This window comes from Pipra filicauda, unplaced genomic scaffold (genome assembly GCF_003945595.2).
Source record: "Pipra filicauda isolate LSUMZ 115617 unplaced genomic scaffold, ASM394559v2 scaffold78_size3787270_pilon, whole genome shotgun sequence".
NCBI classification, from domain to species: domain Eukaryota; kingdom Metazoa; phylum Chordata; class Aves; order Passeriformes; family Pipridae; genus Pipra; species Pipra filicauda.
Window position 1 is genome coordinate 869,259 of NW_024104964.1, and position 15,485 is coordinate 884,743.

Genomic DNA, 15,485 nt, shown 5'->3' on the forward strand with positions numbered 1-15,485 from the left:
ACCTGCTGCCAGATGTACACGGAGGTCGTTCACCCGCTGGCAGTGGGTACCTGTGCCCGTCCTGGCGTGACACCAAAGCCCTGGGTTTGGGGCAGCCCATGGGGTGGTCCTGTCACCCCCAGCACAGGACTGGGGCTGGGCCCCTCACCCTCCGCAGGAAAGGTCCCTGGGGCAGTGAGTGCCTCTGGCCTCAGGGGAGGAGGGGTGTGCAGCCTGTTTTTTGCCACCGCTGCAGCAAATACAGGTGTTTTTCCGTATTTTGGTACAGTCACCCCCTTTGCTTCCTCCACCAGGTAACCAGCCACAGCAAGGTTACCCCACTTCTGACCGTGGTTGGGGGGGACCCAGGGGACCTTTGCACTGAGGAACAGGACTCTGGAAATTCAATGTGCTGCTTGTGGTTAGACAGCAGACTTGAGCTCTCTTCTTATCTCCATTATTATTTTTTGTGCTGCAGCTGATGTGAATATGTAACAAGGTGGGTTTGGGGTTATTTTTGCATTTAACTAGATTTCAATGTATGGACTTGTGGGCCTATTTGAAGAATGTTATCGCAGATTTTATGAATTTGGTGCTTTTTAGGTCCTGTTACTTTTAAAGAGGACAAAGAATGCTGGATTTATTTATTTATTTGTGGGGAAAACCTTTTTTTCTTGCAAAAAAAAAAAAAAAAAAAGAACTGCACTGGACCAAACTACTGAACTGAAAGGCACTTCAGATTTTGGCATAGAAGTTAATTTGTTCATTAAAATGTTCACCTCTTTCTTTTTTGGTAGAACAAGCATCAGTTCAAATCGTGTTTATTTGACTGTGATTTTCACATGCACTTTATAAAGTTCTTTGTTTAAAGTACCAATTCCTCTTGCTCTTATTGTGGTAAGAAGGTGCTGAAGTGGGTTTATTGCTTGTATTAGAACTTCTTAAAGTTTATATTAAAAGCCACAATGTCACATTAATAAACCTTCTGGAAGTTACTGTTCTCATCTGGGGTCTGTCATCCGAAGCTCTCAGGGGACGGTCCCAGGGGTGACGGGGACTGAGTGCTCCAGGGGGGCTTTGCTCCATTCCTGTGAGTCCTGGTGGGGCCTGGTGGGAGGTGACCCCCCGTGTCTCCCCCATGCCAGCAGGGACTGGTCCCATCCCAGCCCTCCCAGTGTGAGTGTGGCAGAGCCCCCGAGTCCTTCCTGCAGGTTCAGCTGCCCTGGAGCCAACAGCCTTTGGATGATCCTCCTTTCCCTGGAGGAGTTGTTCTGTCACCTGTGTCAGTACCAGCGGGGCACGGCAGGAATTCCCAACCCCAGGTGGGAATCGATGGCTGGCACGAGGCATTGCATCATCGGTGAGTACAAATGCACAGGCAAATTATCAACCAAAATCACCACAAACAAATCATTGTTATTCAAACCTGTGCAAACAGATCATAACTTTGCCCATACTGGAGGTGAAAGACCAGAATAAATTTATTATTACTTTATGTCATTTAGGAACTATTCTATATGATTGGGTTTTTTTAATGCATTCGTTTTGAAAGTGGAACTTGAAGGGCATTTAAAATACTCTGGGAATATTTTTTCCCTATTTTTCACTAACTCAGTTTGCTTAACTGACCATACAAGGAGGCTATGGATGGTGTCATAGCCAGGTGTTGTGTGGGGAGGGGGAAGGCTGCACCTCACACGCTTCAGAGGGCCTGGGCCAGCACAGCCAGCTAATGATGCATAGTATATCTATATCTATATCTTGTATACATCATATATATGTAATATAAGAATAACTCACTACACGGAAATCTGTAGGTTTTGATTGGCTTTTACAACAGTTGAGTCTCATTCATGTAGAAGTTACTTCTGTCCATTTTTTTAAAGGATATTTACTGCTCTTTTTAGTAGCTTAAGCTATTACAGAGATTAACTGTTGAGATTCACGTCATCCAACCCCTCTGTGGCCACCAATCCATCAGTGCTGTGGAAGGAGGGAACAAGGGAATACTGACTCTGTGTGGCTGATGTCAGGGATGGATTCACTGAACCCTTTGTGCCCTGACCACACATAGATTCCCAAATTTAAGAGGGGAATCTGTGTGTGTATTTTGAGCCCTCTGTCCTGCATTAATGTATTTCTTAGGAAGAAAATAAGAAACTCTGAGCCTTAGTTACAGGCTTAAATATTTTAAAAATTGATTTGAGCAGTCCACTCTGTGATTGGTCAGTGTGAAATGGGCAGGTAACCATTTCCTACCATCACAAAGGGATTTTCCCATCAGGTACAGAAGTTCCTTTTTAGGCCTATGTGGCTGCTGAACTGAGGAATCACAATTCTAAACTGAGTCACAAATTCAAGCAATTGTTTTCTAGTGAGAAACTTTAAAAAAACGCTTTTGTGGCAATAAGAAAATGATGACGAGCTGCAGTGGTTCTACACCTAGTCTGTGTGCAATGGCTTAGCAGTGCTGAGCAGAGCTCCCTCTCTTGTTCCACACTGAGTGCAAAGCTGGCCTGTGTCATACCACAGCTCTGCAGAAAAGACTGTGGCAAGCAGAGCTATCCTGTTAAAAATACTTCACTATTTGTTTCACCATGAAATATTTATTTAAAAAATATACTAAATATTAAAACACATTAAGAAGGTAATCTGCATCCCAATAAACCTGCTCTTTAGTTCCCAGATGTTCTTGCTCTCTATGATCTGTGCTTATGACAATTATACCGGGTGGGCAGTACTGAAAAAGTCTGTCCATACAGGAGCTCTCTGTGTACATTTCCAGAAAGTAAATTGTGTTTGATAGTCTATGTTTGCTGGCAGAGTTTGCTTTAATTTAAATCCCTTGAACATGGAGAGAAGCAATGCTAGCTAACAATGCTAGAGCTAATTTTCCCCTTCCTCTCTCCTTTTGCCCAGTCACTGCAGACTGAACACTGTAAATGTTTTCCAGGCACTCGGTGCCTCTGGATGCCTTTGATTAAACTCATTCCAAGGATGACCTCAGTCCAGCTGCAGCCCGTGTTCACCATCATTCCTGCTGCACGTCTGACTTCAGATGACGTGGACGTATGTTACTGCGAAGTCACTGCCAAGGGGGTTCCTGGCCGTGCACTTGTACATGCCGGAATTGGAGGGTCGGGGATTCTGGAGGAACAAAGTCCCCGTGGGGTGCAGCAGCTCACCCCCAGCCCCTCGGCCCTGGTGAGCTGTGGAGAGCGTGGAGCGGTCAGGTAACTCCCAGGTGATGTCCGGTTTGGGTATCCCCAGGGCGGTGCAGTGGAGCTGCAGGGCCGCCCCCGGCACGGTGTGCAGGGCGGGCGGGGGCCTGCCCGTGATGCGCGGGGCGTGGGCGGCCACGGCCACGGCCACGCTCACGGAGGAGTCGCCGGCGTCGTTGCGGGCCCTGCACACGTAAGTGCCCCCGTCGTGGGCGCCGGCCGCCCGGATGACCAGGGTGCCGTTCTCCAGCAGCAGGAACCTCCCGCTGACCTGCGGCCGGTCCAGCACGCGGCCCCCCGGCAGCGTCCACATGGTGCTGGGCCTGGGGCTCCCCTCGGCCAGGCAGTGAAGGGACAGCGGCTCCCCGCTGACGCCCTTCACCAGCCCCACCGGGTGGGTGAGGATATTGGGCTTCTGGGCAACCTCCAGGACGATCAGCTTTTCAATATAGCCAACCTGGTTCCGGGCAGCACAGCGGTACCGCCCGGCTTGGTCTCTCCTGGGACTGTAGATGGTCAGGGTCCCATTGCTTCCTGTGAGAAACTGGGACGTGCTGATGCTGCTGGAAAACCATGTGCCATTGGGCAGCATCCAGCTTATGTCTGGGGGAGGGTTTCCATCCACAGAACAGTTCAGTGTGATAGTTTTCCCAGGTTTTGCTATTATTTTTTCGTTGAATGGGTTTTTGAACACTGGTCGCCGTAGCATTTCTGTGACCTCCAGCTGCACCACCAGCACACTCTCTCCCGCGTCGTTACGTGCCACACAGATAAAATCCCCCGTGTCCGAAGGCCTGATATTCCGAATCTCAAGTGTCCCATTTTTGTGCACCACGATCCTGCTCCCATAATACGGGGCTGTTAGGAAAATGTTGTCAGGCATGACCCACATAATCTGAGGGGCAGGTGTCCCCTCTGCCCGGCAGTCAATGTGTTTCTTTGAGTGCCTCACTGCTGTTACCTTCATGATTGTTTTGTTCCTGTATAAGCCGTTTATGATGGGGGGTTTACCAGCCACATCCAGCTTATACAGTTTGGTGTCATCCCCACCAGGGTTCCGAGCCACACACATGTACTCCCCAGCATCCAGCAGTTTGACGTGGCTGATGGAGAGAGAGCCGTTGGTGTGCAGGGAGTGTCTGCCTGTGGATGAGGAGATCATCTCACTGGAAGGCAGCAACCAGAATATCTGTGGCCTGGGATCTCCAGCAGCTTCACAGTCCAGCAGTGCTGTGTGTCCAGCTGACACTGTAACATATGTCTTGTAATTGTGCTTTATCTGAGGGGCTGCCACGATGACTGTGACACGGATCTTCATCTCATCCCTCCCCAGAGTGTTTTGGGCATAGCAGGTGTAATCTCCTCCTTCTGTCACCCCAGCTTTGTTGAGGTACAGAGTCCCATTGTCAAAGAGGACGTACCTGCGGGACCTGTGCCCGCTGTCATCCGCCAGCATCGCATTGTTGACCAACGTTCCATCTGGCAGACCCCAAGATATTTCTGGCGTGGGCGACCCTGAGGCCTTGCAGTCCACTCTGAAATCCTTGCCGTATGGCACCAGTTTCTTGAAGTGCTGCTTGTGGTCAATCTTGGCAGGTTTCATTGTGATGCTGACTTTCATCAGGATCAGATCATCCCCAAGTCTGTTTCTTGCGACACACAGATAATCACCTGCATCCTTTTCAGTGACTGCTTCAATAGCCAGGGATCCGTTGGGGTAGACATGGATCCGACTTCCCATTCTGTTGTGGGGGGAGAGAGAGGAAAAGAATTATGGAACCAAGTGCTGGGGGTGAATACTGAGCACTGGAAGGGATTGAAGGTGTCAACAGCACAATAGGACACAGAGGTTCTCTCCAAAGGCACTGTGCCCACACCACCTGCCTGCCCACTGGGTCCTAACGTGATGTCATTGTCACTTCTGGTGTTACATGGATTTTTGCATGTTAACTCTGCTGGGAACACCCTGAGCTGGGACTGTCTCCCAAAGCAAAGGTGAAGTGTTACTGTGGGAGGGGGTGGGGGGAGACCCCCAAAGGTAGACTTATCAGAGGCTACAGAAGCCTCTTCCTCCTGAGCCCTACTTTGCAAATCTGGTACATAAAACTTCTCCTCTAAACTGGCAACAGTCAGCCAGGGCATGATAACAGCAGTTCCCTTAATTCAAATATGACTTATATTTGATTTGGGGAGACCTCACCCACTTATGGCAATTGATACGATCTGTTACTAGACATATAACAACAAGCCATTAGCACAGATATTTTCACCGCTGCTGGATGTTTGAAAATTAATTTAGTTCACAGTGCTTTAGTGCTGCAACACACTCTTACATGACCACCAGAGGAGACAGTATTTGAAGTTCCAAAGAGGTGGGAAAAAAAAGACTCGTACCTGTGCCACTGGTCCACCACAGCCTTGGAGGGCAACCTCCACATGATCCTGGGCTTGGGCTCCCCGGTTGCTGTGCAGTTCAGAAGCAACTTATCTCCATAATTCAAGTGAGTCAGTTCTTGAGAGGTGATGGCTATCTTTGGAAGCGTGTCCCTGTGCTCCACCACGAGGCTGACCACCCTCCTGTCCGAGCCGCTGGAGCTCGTGGCTATGCACTCGTAGTTCCCGCCGTCGGAAGGGCCGATGCTGCCGAGGTGGAGGGTGCCATTGGAGAACAGGAACAGCCTCGTGTGTACCAACTGCAGAGGCTTCACTGCTGTGCCATCAGGGAGGACCCAGTGGACAGTGGGCTGAGGGTTCCCTTGCACTGTGCAAGGGAATTTCAGGCTTTCCCCCATCTTTCCTTCCATGCTTTGTCTCTTCTCCTCCAGAATGGTGGGAGGGGCCACAACGACCTGCAGCCTCAGAGCCAGCGTGTCGGTGCCCGCGGGGTTTTTGGCCAGGCAGGTGTAGAGGCCCCTGTCGTACACGGTGACTTCCCGGATGACCAAAGTGCCGTCTGCTTCCACGTGAGCTTTGTCATGTCCTGCGGAGGAGCTGGAGAGGTGGGTGTTATTCGCCAGCACCCAGGAGATGGTGGGAGGGGGCCTGCCCTCGGCCTTGCACGACACCGTCACGGTGTTGCCGGCGTGCGCGGTGAGGAGCCGGTGGCGGGTGCCGGCGATGCGGGGCGGGTAGGCCACCACCGACAGGGTGAGCAGGAGCCGTGCCGTGCCCAGCGCGTTGGCCGCGGTGCACAGGTACTGCCCGCGGTCCCCCAGGCCCACCTGGGGGATGGACAGCGTCCCGTTGGCAAACACCACCCACCTGCCGGCACCGCCGCGCCCCGGAGCGTCGGGCCCTGCAGAAAAGGGGACAGTGGTGACGTGTCAGAACCTTCCTCTAGTTTAATCTTCTAGTTTAATTCAGTCCATGAATACCTGTTCCCTGCCCTGGTCTGCATTGCCCTAATAACCAAGACAATAGTGATAAGACAGAGAAAATCAGAGTATTTTGCATATGGAGTGACAAAGCTGAGTCCCCAGCAGAGACAAAGTTTGGATAAAAGAGATGGGGCTTTGCGATCCAAACCCGGCACAGCTGTAACTGGATTTGAGGGTTTGTTACCACAGATTTTTCTTTTCATTTGTCTCACTGTTCTGGAATAGCAGGTAACACACAACAAATATTGAAATCTTACCACAACAAGCACAGAATTCTAGTTAAATATAGATTATTTTTTTTATCCTTTCCCTAGAGAATTATTCCAGAATCAGCACTCAGACACTCCAGCAAGTGTTGGATCTCTGTCACTGTTTCCAAGTTCGCTGTTCACTGGTATTCTATAGTGCTTTAAAATGAAACAGTGTTTGAGTTTGGCACACAGAACAGCTGTCAAATTTTAGGACTCTAGTGGAATGTAAATTCTATAGAGGTTTATCGAGCTCACCTGACGATATCTTGGTCCAGTGTATTGCTGGGCGGGGGTTCCCAGTAGCTTCACAAGGAATAAAAGCGTCAGAATTGGCCAGCACAGTGAAAGCAGCCAATTTCCCTCCAACTATTCTGGGCTTTGCAAAATGGTTTGTGCTTGCAGAGCCCAAGACGATGGGACTGGGGGTGGTGGTGGTGGTTTCTTGATCTTGTCTCCATTCAGACCAGCCTCTGGCAGAGCTGTCCTTGTCCCTTCCCCACGGAGCTACTGTCTGTGATGACTTTGGTGTGGTCAGTGTCCCGACAGTCAGCGTGTTGCCCCTCTCTGTGCCTTTGGTACGTGGCTTGGGCCAGAACTGGACATGCTCCCATGGAGGCAGGTGGGCTCTCACAGTAGGTGCAGGTGGCACAGCTGCCATCGGGGCTGGCAGAGGGGTGGGATGCTGAGTGCTGGGAATGATGATGTCTGTGAGTGCAGCAGGAGCACTTGACACAGTTCTTGCTGGGAATGTGGGCTGTGCTGCCTGGTTTTCCTGGCTAACTGTCTCCTCCATTTTCAGGTGGAATTCTCCTCCTGCCATGGCAGTGGCTCTGATGTGCTGAGCAGGTGCTGCCCCTGATGTGGCACTGGCTGCAGCAGGTTGGGCACTTGCAGCACCAGGAGGCTCATCCAGCCATGGTGGGGTTTGGAGAGCTGTGGTGGAGGTGTGGGCAGGGCTGACGGGTGGTGCTGTGGCCAGCTGGGTGTTCCTTGTTGTGACTGGTGTGGTTTGGAGTGCCGTGGTGGGGCTGTGAGCAGTCGGACTGGTGGGCAGTGACGTGGCCAGCTGGGAGTTCCTCTGTGTGACCGGGGTCACCAGGGTCTGTGTGGCTGCTGTGGGTACGTGCTGAGGTGGCTCTGGGGTGTCAGAGATCCACAGTGCTGGTGTTTCGGTTACAGCGACGGCGCTGACGCTCCCAGGGAGAGGTTTTGCAGGTGTAAGACTCGGAGACACAGCTGGTGATGTACCTGCTGTCACCACGGGGGTGGCTGTGCTCACGGGGGGGGTGGCTGCAGTGCTGTGGGCTGCAGCCACACGCTGCAGGGCAGATGTTTTAGGGGGCTTCTTCCTCCTCTGACCTCTCCTTCCTCCCACTCTGAATATTTTACTTTTGGTGACTCTAGTGTCAGATCGAGGAGTAATAACAGATGTGACTGTTGGCTTCAAACCCAACAGTTTGGTAGGGTTGCAAGTAGTAGCAGTGCCCTTTGTAGTGACAGACATGGCTGTGGTAGCAGCTTTTTGCCTTGCACTATGTTCGTTTTCCTCTTCCTTGAGGAACAATGTGTTTTGAGGGGTACCCATTTGCTCCAATGGCAAATTCATGGTGGAGGGGGAGGACAGGGGGGCTTCTGGGCTAAATGAGTTGATGGAGCTGCTTAAATTATTTAAGGTTGGTACATTTGATACATATTTCATATTCAGTTGAACACCTGCAGCCACAGCTGTATTTCCTCTGGCAGACCCTGCCCTCCCAAAATTGTATCGGTGCTCTTTCATGCTTGGGATACGTCCTGGTCTCACAATCTGTCTCCGACCAGAAATTTTCCTTCGTCTTCCATACTGCTGCTGGAGCTGGGGTGTGTGAGTTGGAACGTCCTGGATAACCCAAGTTGGCTGATGAGTAGTGATAGTTGAGGCCACTGCTGGCCTAGGGGTTCCTCCTTTCTGAGCAGCATGAGAATAAATGGGACCAAGCTCAGGGCTTGGTGCACTGACTGTCACCACAGGGACCCGGTGGTCTGTTTTGGTGGAAACCTTTTCAATAGACTGAGTAAAAACATGTATCTTGTCAATTGTGTTTTGGGGAACTACAGCCTTACTGGTGTCTGTAGCTTCTGTCGTGGGTGCAGATTTTAGATGCTGGTTATTACCCTGCCCAGAATACACCAGCCTTTGCCCAGCAGGGAAGACTGTGGATGTTCCACTTGCTCCACTTGATACGGTTGATTGTTTCACACCATTTGCTGATATTTGACTCAAATCAGATCTTTCCCATGAGTCTGTAGGTTTTGGATATGTTTGTGGCCTTCTGCTGCCAGGTGACACAGACTGTGGAAGAGGAGAAGGTAGAGGAGTTACTGCCTCTGTGACCAGGAGGGAGGTTTTCCTGGCAGGAGTGTGACTCACAGTGCCCCCAGGCCCTGCAGTGATCACACGTTCCATTGGTCTCCCCAGAGCAGGTACTGGGGCTCTCTCTGTTACTGGCATCATGAATTCTTCTTCTGGAGATCCGAGATCACCAGAGGTCTCCTCCTCATCCCCAGGTACCTCTGAGAACTTTTGGACTTGAATGGGTGGTTCTGTTGCAACTTCTCCTCGTTTGTCTGTCAGTGTTGAGTTTCTCTTAGTTTTCTCCCACAAGGCTGCCCAGCGCTGTGGATCAACTCTCCTGCCTGAGGAAACAAACTGTCTCCTGTGCCCTCTGAGCCGCCTGAGCCTGCCTGTTCTGTCCCTGTAGGGCCTGTGAGGCATTTTCCCGTGGCTGTTCCTTTGACGTGCGCTCTGTGTGCCCCGGCTGCCGGATGGTGATGCAGCGGATTTCGGATGAGCTGTCAGGGTGGTTGGAGTGGCTGAGGGATGTGTCTGTGCTGCAGCAGAGCCCAGCAGTGCATTGCCAGAGCCGTCACCCTCTTCCCACTCTCCCACAGCTCCAAGCCTTTTCTTTGGAGCGGTTTCATCCCGTTTCACTAGCACTTGGAAAACCAGAAGGTCGACACCGTACTGGTTGGCTGCAATGCATCGGAAGTACCCTCCATCTCGCTCTGTCACCCCTTGTACTCTCAAGGTGCCATTGCCGAAAATATGTTTGTTTCCTACAGACTGACGAAGAACTGTGAGCTCAGGCAACACCCAGGTAATGGCAGCGTCGGGAGCAGCCGTGGCTGTGCAGGGCAGGTGCAGTGTGCTGCCCACAGCTGCCAACAGCTGGGCTCCGTTTACGCTGTCGTGTTCCACGTGAGGATCCACCACCGTGATTCTGAACGTCAGAGCATCGGCATCGTTGCTGTTGGAGCCGATGCAGTGGTAGAGCCCCGTGTCAAACACGTCAGCCGTGCGCAAGGTCAGTGTTCCGGCCCTGAGGACGATGATTCTCCCGTCCTCGCTGATGTGAGGAGCTCGCACTCTGCTCCCATCGGCCAATATCCACTCCACGGCAGGAGCTGGCTCCCCAGCTGCCTGGCACCCCAGTTCCACGGTCCCCCCGACGAGCACAGTGTGCTCTCTTTGGGTGCTGTTGTCCCTGTAGATGATGGCCCAGTTGTTGCTGCCCTGGTTGCTGTCAGCACTGGGCACACTGACCCGGGCACGGGTGGAGTAGTGGATGTGCAGCGTGCTGAGCGTGGTCGCTGTCCTGTCCAGCTGCAGTGCCACCACGCTCTGCATCAGCCAGGCTGGCTCAGCTCTCAGGTCAGCCTCAATACTGGTGAAAAGTTCATCTTTTTCAGTGTAGACCTGTTTATATTTGTAACTAATAAAAGGCACATCAGTTGCCCGGACAGTCCGCTCCAATGTCAAGGGAGAATTGCTGTACAGTGCCAGGATGCTCCACAGCTGCTGGATGTGTCCGTGATCGATGCCACACACCAGGAATGCCGAGAACGAGGTTCGGAGCACTGTGCTGCTGCCATCTTGGTCAAATGAGATGGGAGACATTTCTTTAGGTTTTTGGACATTGCAGACCACGTTGCCTCGATTTCCTGCTTGGTCAGTCATGTTCAAAACCACGGATCCTATTGGAGCTATGAAGTCCTTGGGAGACACGGAACCGAAATCCCCATCGTCTGGCACTGTGAGGTTTCTGGATTTCAGGGAGTCGTGTATGACTGGCTTATTGCAGGTGACAGATGCAGAAGGAAGATCCATTAAGCTCTTCCCATTATGATTTCTGGGACTAGCACAGACTGGGCATTGCTGGGCACCAGAACTTCTGTCTTTTCTACACTTTATAACATCTGAAGAGAAGAAAAGTGGAGTCAGCTTCTGTGCTACAAGTTTTAGTATTAAAAATTACATACAGGTACTAACAAGTGGTTCTTTTGAATAAAATAAAAGCAAATCTTAAAGTAACATATGAATGGCAGCAGCAGAGATAGTCCTCGAGTCCCTTGAATTCCTTATCTCCTTTTTGAAGAATTAAGTGCAAAGTGGCACTTGTTCTTGCCAGTTCCATAAAAGTTAGCTTCATTGTTCCCTGTGGATTCTCCTGGTGCACAGAATCTTTGGACTGTCCAAGGAGAGCATTCCATTAAGGAAAGCTGCACTTGGGAATTTGTTAAGGCCACTAGATACATTTAATCTGGGAAGCTGAGTGGTATTTATCTCTTTATTCTGATTACACACACCTACAAAAATCCTGTCTTCCAGTCTTTTCTGGTAGCATAAATAAATTAATAAAAGACAAATACTTGTATCAGCAAGAAAAAGAGGCTACAGCAGGATTAAGGAGCATAAACAAGGCCTTGAGCTCACCTGGTCTCTCCTGTGCCCACTCTGTGAAGCCCTGCAGGCTGCAATCACAGGACCAGGGGTTTCCATGCAGGTAAATGCTCTCGAGCTCGGACATGTAGGAAAACATTTCTTGTGGAAGTGAAGTCAGCATATTGTCAGACAAAGAGATGTGCTTCAGGAAGGATATTTTGAATATTTGGCTATAGTGGAAGGTGACAAAAGTGTCTGGATGCAACTGCTGAAGTAAATTTCCATCCAGGTGGACCAACCTCAGGGAAGTGAGTCCATAGAAAACATTGGGATTTACAAATTCAATTTGGTTGTGGTCCATATGCAGCCGTGCCAAGCTCTTCAGGCCATAAAACACACCCTGCTGAAGCACCCTGACCTTGTTGTAACTCATTTTTAAGACCTGTTGATGCAAAAGTAGAAAATGCATAATATTAAACCATGTTATAAGAACTCTAACAAATGCTGCTGATCTTTACACTGTACCTGAGTGCCCACCTGGGAAGGAAAGACCTTTCCCATTAGGTTACTGGATCTTGAAGGCCCTCAACTTTCATATGGACAGGATAAGAAACAGGAAAAGGAAATGCTGCAGCCAGTTACTGTGGGGTTGTTTACCTCTATCTCTGAAAGTTGTTTTAAGTGGTAACAAAATTTAACGTTGGCTCATTTAGTTCTCACCTGTAGTGACCGTAAATCACTGAACACCCTCTCAGGGATCACACTGATCTCATTGCTGTGCAGCATCAGTAACTCCAGTTTCTCCAGGCCAGCGAAGTCTGTAGGGCTCAGTTTTCTCAGGCTGTTGTAGCTGTAACAGATGGCTTTAGTCAGCCACACTTCACACCTTTTAAAAGCAACCAACCCGAAAGAAAAGAACCACTCTTTGGGAACGGCTGAAGGTAGGCAGCACTTCTGCTTGCCAAGACAAAATTCTAAGTCATGCCTTCGTGTTGGCACAAAACATGGTCACTTTTCCAGGGCAGCATTCTGACGCCTGAATTCCCATGGACGGGGAGAGTAACAGCGAGCACGAAACACATCTGTTTGTCTGACAGCGTGTTGACTTCCCTACTACCTCCGTGAAAAATTCCTTTTAGATTTTCTGCAGACACATCTGGATGATTCAGACATTATGTGTATTAAGAGGGATACCCGGACCAGTCAAATATTGCTGATGGGTCTCATCGTTTGATTTATGACAGAGGACACTTGCTGGAAACTGCAGGAAGGGACTGGATGAGCCTGGGCATGTTCCATCCCCTGCTCCTTTAACCATGCATGGAACAGAACCCTCGTGGAGGCTGACATGGCCAGACAAGTGCGACTTCCCACGAACCCAGGAGATGAAAGCACAGACACTAACGTTGTGGGACATTCTCAACTCACAGCACAGTCTCTGCTGAAGATTTTAATACATGTACTCTTTTTTACCGAATTCTCTCTGTTTCAGACTCCTCGGTTCCACATTACAGATGCAATTTTTTCAGGTAATACAAAGGAATTCATTTAAGTTGAAAACTTTCTGAAGTTCTCACCTTCCCTGTGCTAGATCCCCCGAATTTCCCCTTAGTGTGGGTGGTCTCAGGCTTCGCTAGCTGTGACTGCAGCCACTGCTGAGTGCTGCAGACAGAACATTAAGCTCTACAGACTTATTTATTGCTTTGGTTAATTTTTAGCTCTAAATCTGGAAACTCTTAATTATTGCTCCGCAAAGTGTTGAAAGCTAACCGGTCAGAACGGTAAAAGCCCCGCTGTCCCACCTACCCCAGGTTGATGCGCTGCACGTCCGGGGGGATGCGCGGGGGGACGGCGCTGAAGTAGCGGAAGGTGCAGTGGAGCTCGGCGGGGCCGTGGCAGGCGCAGGGCCGGGGACAGGCGCTGATGACGGGCAGGGTGGCCAGGCAGGCGGCCAGCAGGGTCCCCAGCCAGCGGGCCCGTTCCCTGCGCGGGGCCTCCATCCCGAGGGGATCCTACGCTGTCATCCCCAACAGCAGCGGCGGGCGCGCGGTTCCTGCAGGGGAACAGAACACAAAGGCATTTATAGCGACGGCCGAGCGAGCTGCTCGGGTTTACGCCATAAGCACAAGCTTTAACTTTTAACTTTTAACTTGAAAGAAAAAACGACCCACGACGCAGCCCCCCAAACTCTCGGGTTTCCCCTCAGCGATGTCACGACCCAAAGCGTTGTCATTTGACAGCTGCCCCACGGTGCCCCCGTCCGGCGCCGTGTGCCGGTAGTTGCCGCTCACAGGGAAAGCTGGAATTCCGCGGGGATTTGCAGGAGCTGCCGCCGGTGCCCGCGGTGCGTCCCAGCTGCGCGCCCCGTCCCGCCTGTGCGGAGCGTTCCCGGCTCCGCCGGCGGCTCATCCCCAGGAGGCGTCTCCACACGTCAGCTCCTTCCCTGCCAGGAACCGTTCCAAGCAAAATTAACTCCCTTCGCAGCCCCCGCCCAACCCCGCGCCGCTTCCCCGGGGCCGGGACCGGCCGTGCCCCCCGCGCCGGGAGCGCCCGCCTGGACCGCGGCTGCTGCGGGCAGGGGACACCCCCGCCACCCGCTCCCCCTGCCGGGGGGCTCTGCCTGCCTGCCCGGGCCCCCGCAGCCCGCCCCGCCCGCCGTGACCCGCTCCCCCCGCCCCGGTACGGCCGCTCCGCCGGGGGCTCTCGGGTGCCTCGGCGACAGCGACCCGCAGCCCCGCCAGCCCTCGCAGACAACGAGCGTTTGCCGTCGGGGGAACTTCGTGCGTGACCCCTCCAAAAAGCGGCCGATGACACCCTCAGTTCGCTTTTGGAGGGACAATTTCTCTCCCCTTGCAGACCGAGTCCGTCAGCACCTCAGCTCCTGTTCGGCTGAACGGTGCCTGTAACAGCCTCGACTGACGGCGTGTTTCTGCTGAAATGTGTCATTGTAGGGCAAACCAAATCTGTTCGACTCGAGATGTCATGGTAAGATAAAACTTCAAAGATAAGATAAAGCCTCAAATATATCTTTTAAAAGTTCTAAAACTGTTCAGACAAACCCAAAATCAAAGGCAAGCTGTGGGAGTTCAGGAAGCTGGCGGGAATGGGATGTTCTGTGTAAGCCAGCTAGAACTTTACTCATGGTGTTCGCTGGCTGATGTTTGTTATCATCTCAGGAGTTGGCTCTGTGCAACACGGATCATCTCACTTTGATTCAGCATGGGAGCTTGTGCCAAAAAACACTCACCTGCTTGTGCAACTGGCACTTTGGGTCTCAGAAAAAACACCACCACCTCAACTGAGCCCTGCACTAAATCCCAAGGTGGCATTTTTAGGTGCTACCCTGAGATCAGGGAGCTCACTCTGAATTTTGTTCCCCTGAGTGATAGAAAGGGCGGGCAGGTCAATCCTTAGGTGCATTTTCTCCATCCTAATTACAGTCTGAAAGGCAAAGCATCAAGTGCTTTCGTTTTTTTCTACTGGAAAGGCTTAATGATTTGTACTAGCCTCAATAATTTGTGGTAGAAACAGGACTGAAGTTTCTTCTGAGGATGTTTTACAAAAACACATACCTGAAAATCTGCATTAAAGTTAAAAAATATTTTAAAATATTTTAAATGTACAATGGACCTTGCCAATGTTTTAAGAACAGAGAACGAAGGGAGCTTTTTGTTAAGTAGAACTATACTTTGGCAAGAAAGCGTGACTGAGTGTGAGCTCAGAAGTGCTGTGAAGAGGAAAGCTGAGTGAAGGAAGTGCTCGTGAAGTGGATCTGCACAGCAAAGTGTACATACCAAAACTGGGGCACAAGTTCAGGTCATTTTTCAAGTTTCTAACGTACCTCTCTGCGGTATGACCTGGCTTTGTCCGAGCCAGGAGGGAGGGCAGCCAGTGCTCCACAGCTCATCCCTGTGGTCTGTGAGCTCCTGGAAGCACGTGCAGGTCACAGGGGGCA

At 51.2% G+C, this 15,485-nt stretch overlaps 2 protein-coding genes across 2 annotated transcripts in view; one reads left to right on the forward strand and one right to left on the reverse strand.

The window, feature by feature from the left end:
• Positions 1-1,101, forward strand: part of MED12L (mediator complex subunit 12L) — a 100,976-nt gene extending 99,875 nt beyond the window's left edge. Inside the window, exon 45 of the mRNA XM_039389954.1 lies at positions 294-1,101. Coding sequence (XP_039245888.1) covers positions 294-364 — 71 coding nt within the window. The 3' untranslated portion in view covers positions 365-1,101. The remainder of the gene's footprint in view (positions 1-293) is intronic.
• Positions 1,102-2,563: 1,462 nt separating this feature from the next.
• On the reverse strand, positions 2,564-13,916 carry IGSF10 (immunoglobulin superfamily member 10). Its single transcript, XM_039389953.1, has 7 exons — positions 13,822-13,916; positions 13,337-13,583; positions 12,251-12,380; positions 11,582-11,972; positions 7,084-11,064; positions 5,595-6,495; positions 2,564-4,942 (listed from the first exon to the last, which is right to left on the reverse strand). The coding sequence occupies exons 2-7, from the start codon at positions 13,528-13,530 to the stop codon at positions 3,034-3,036; spliced, it is 7,506 nt and encodes a 2,501-aa protein (XP_039245887.1). The 5' UTR covers positions 13,531-13,583; positions 13,822-13,916; the 3' UTR covers positions 2,564-3,033.
• Between the last annotated feature and the right edge of the window lie 1,569 nt (positions 13,917-15,485).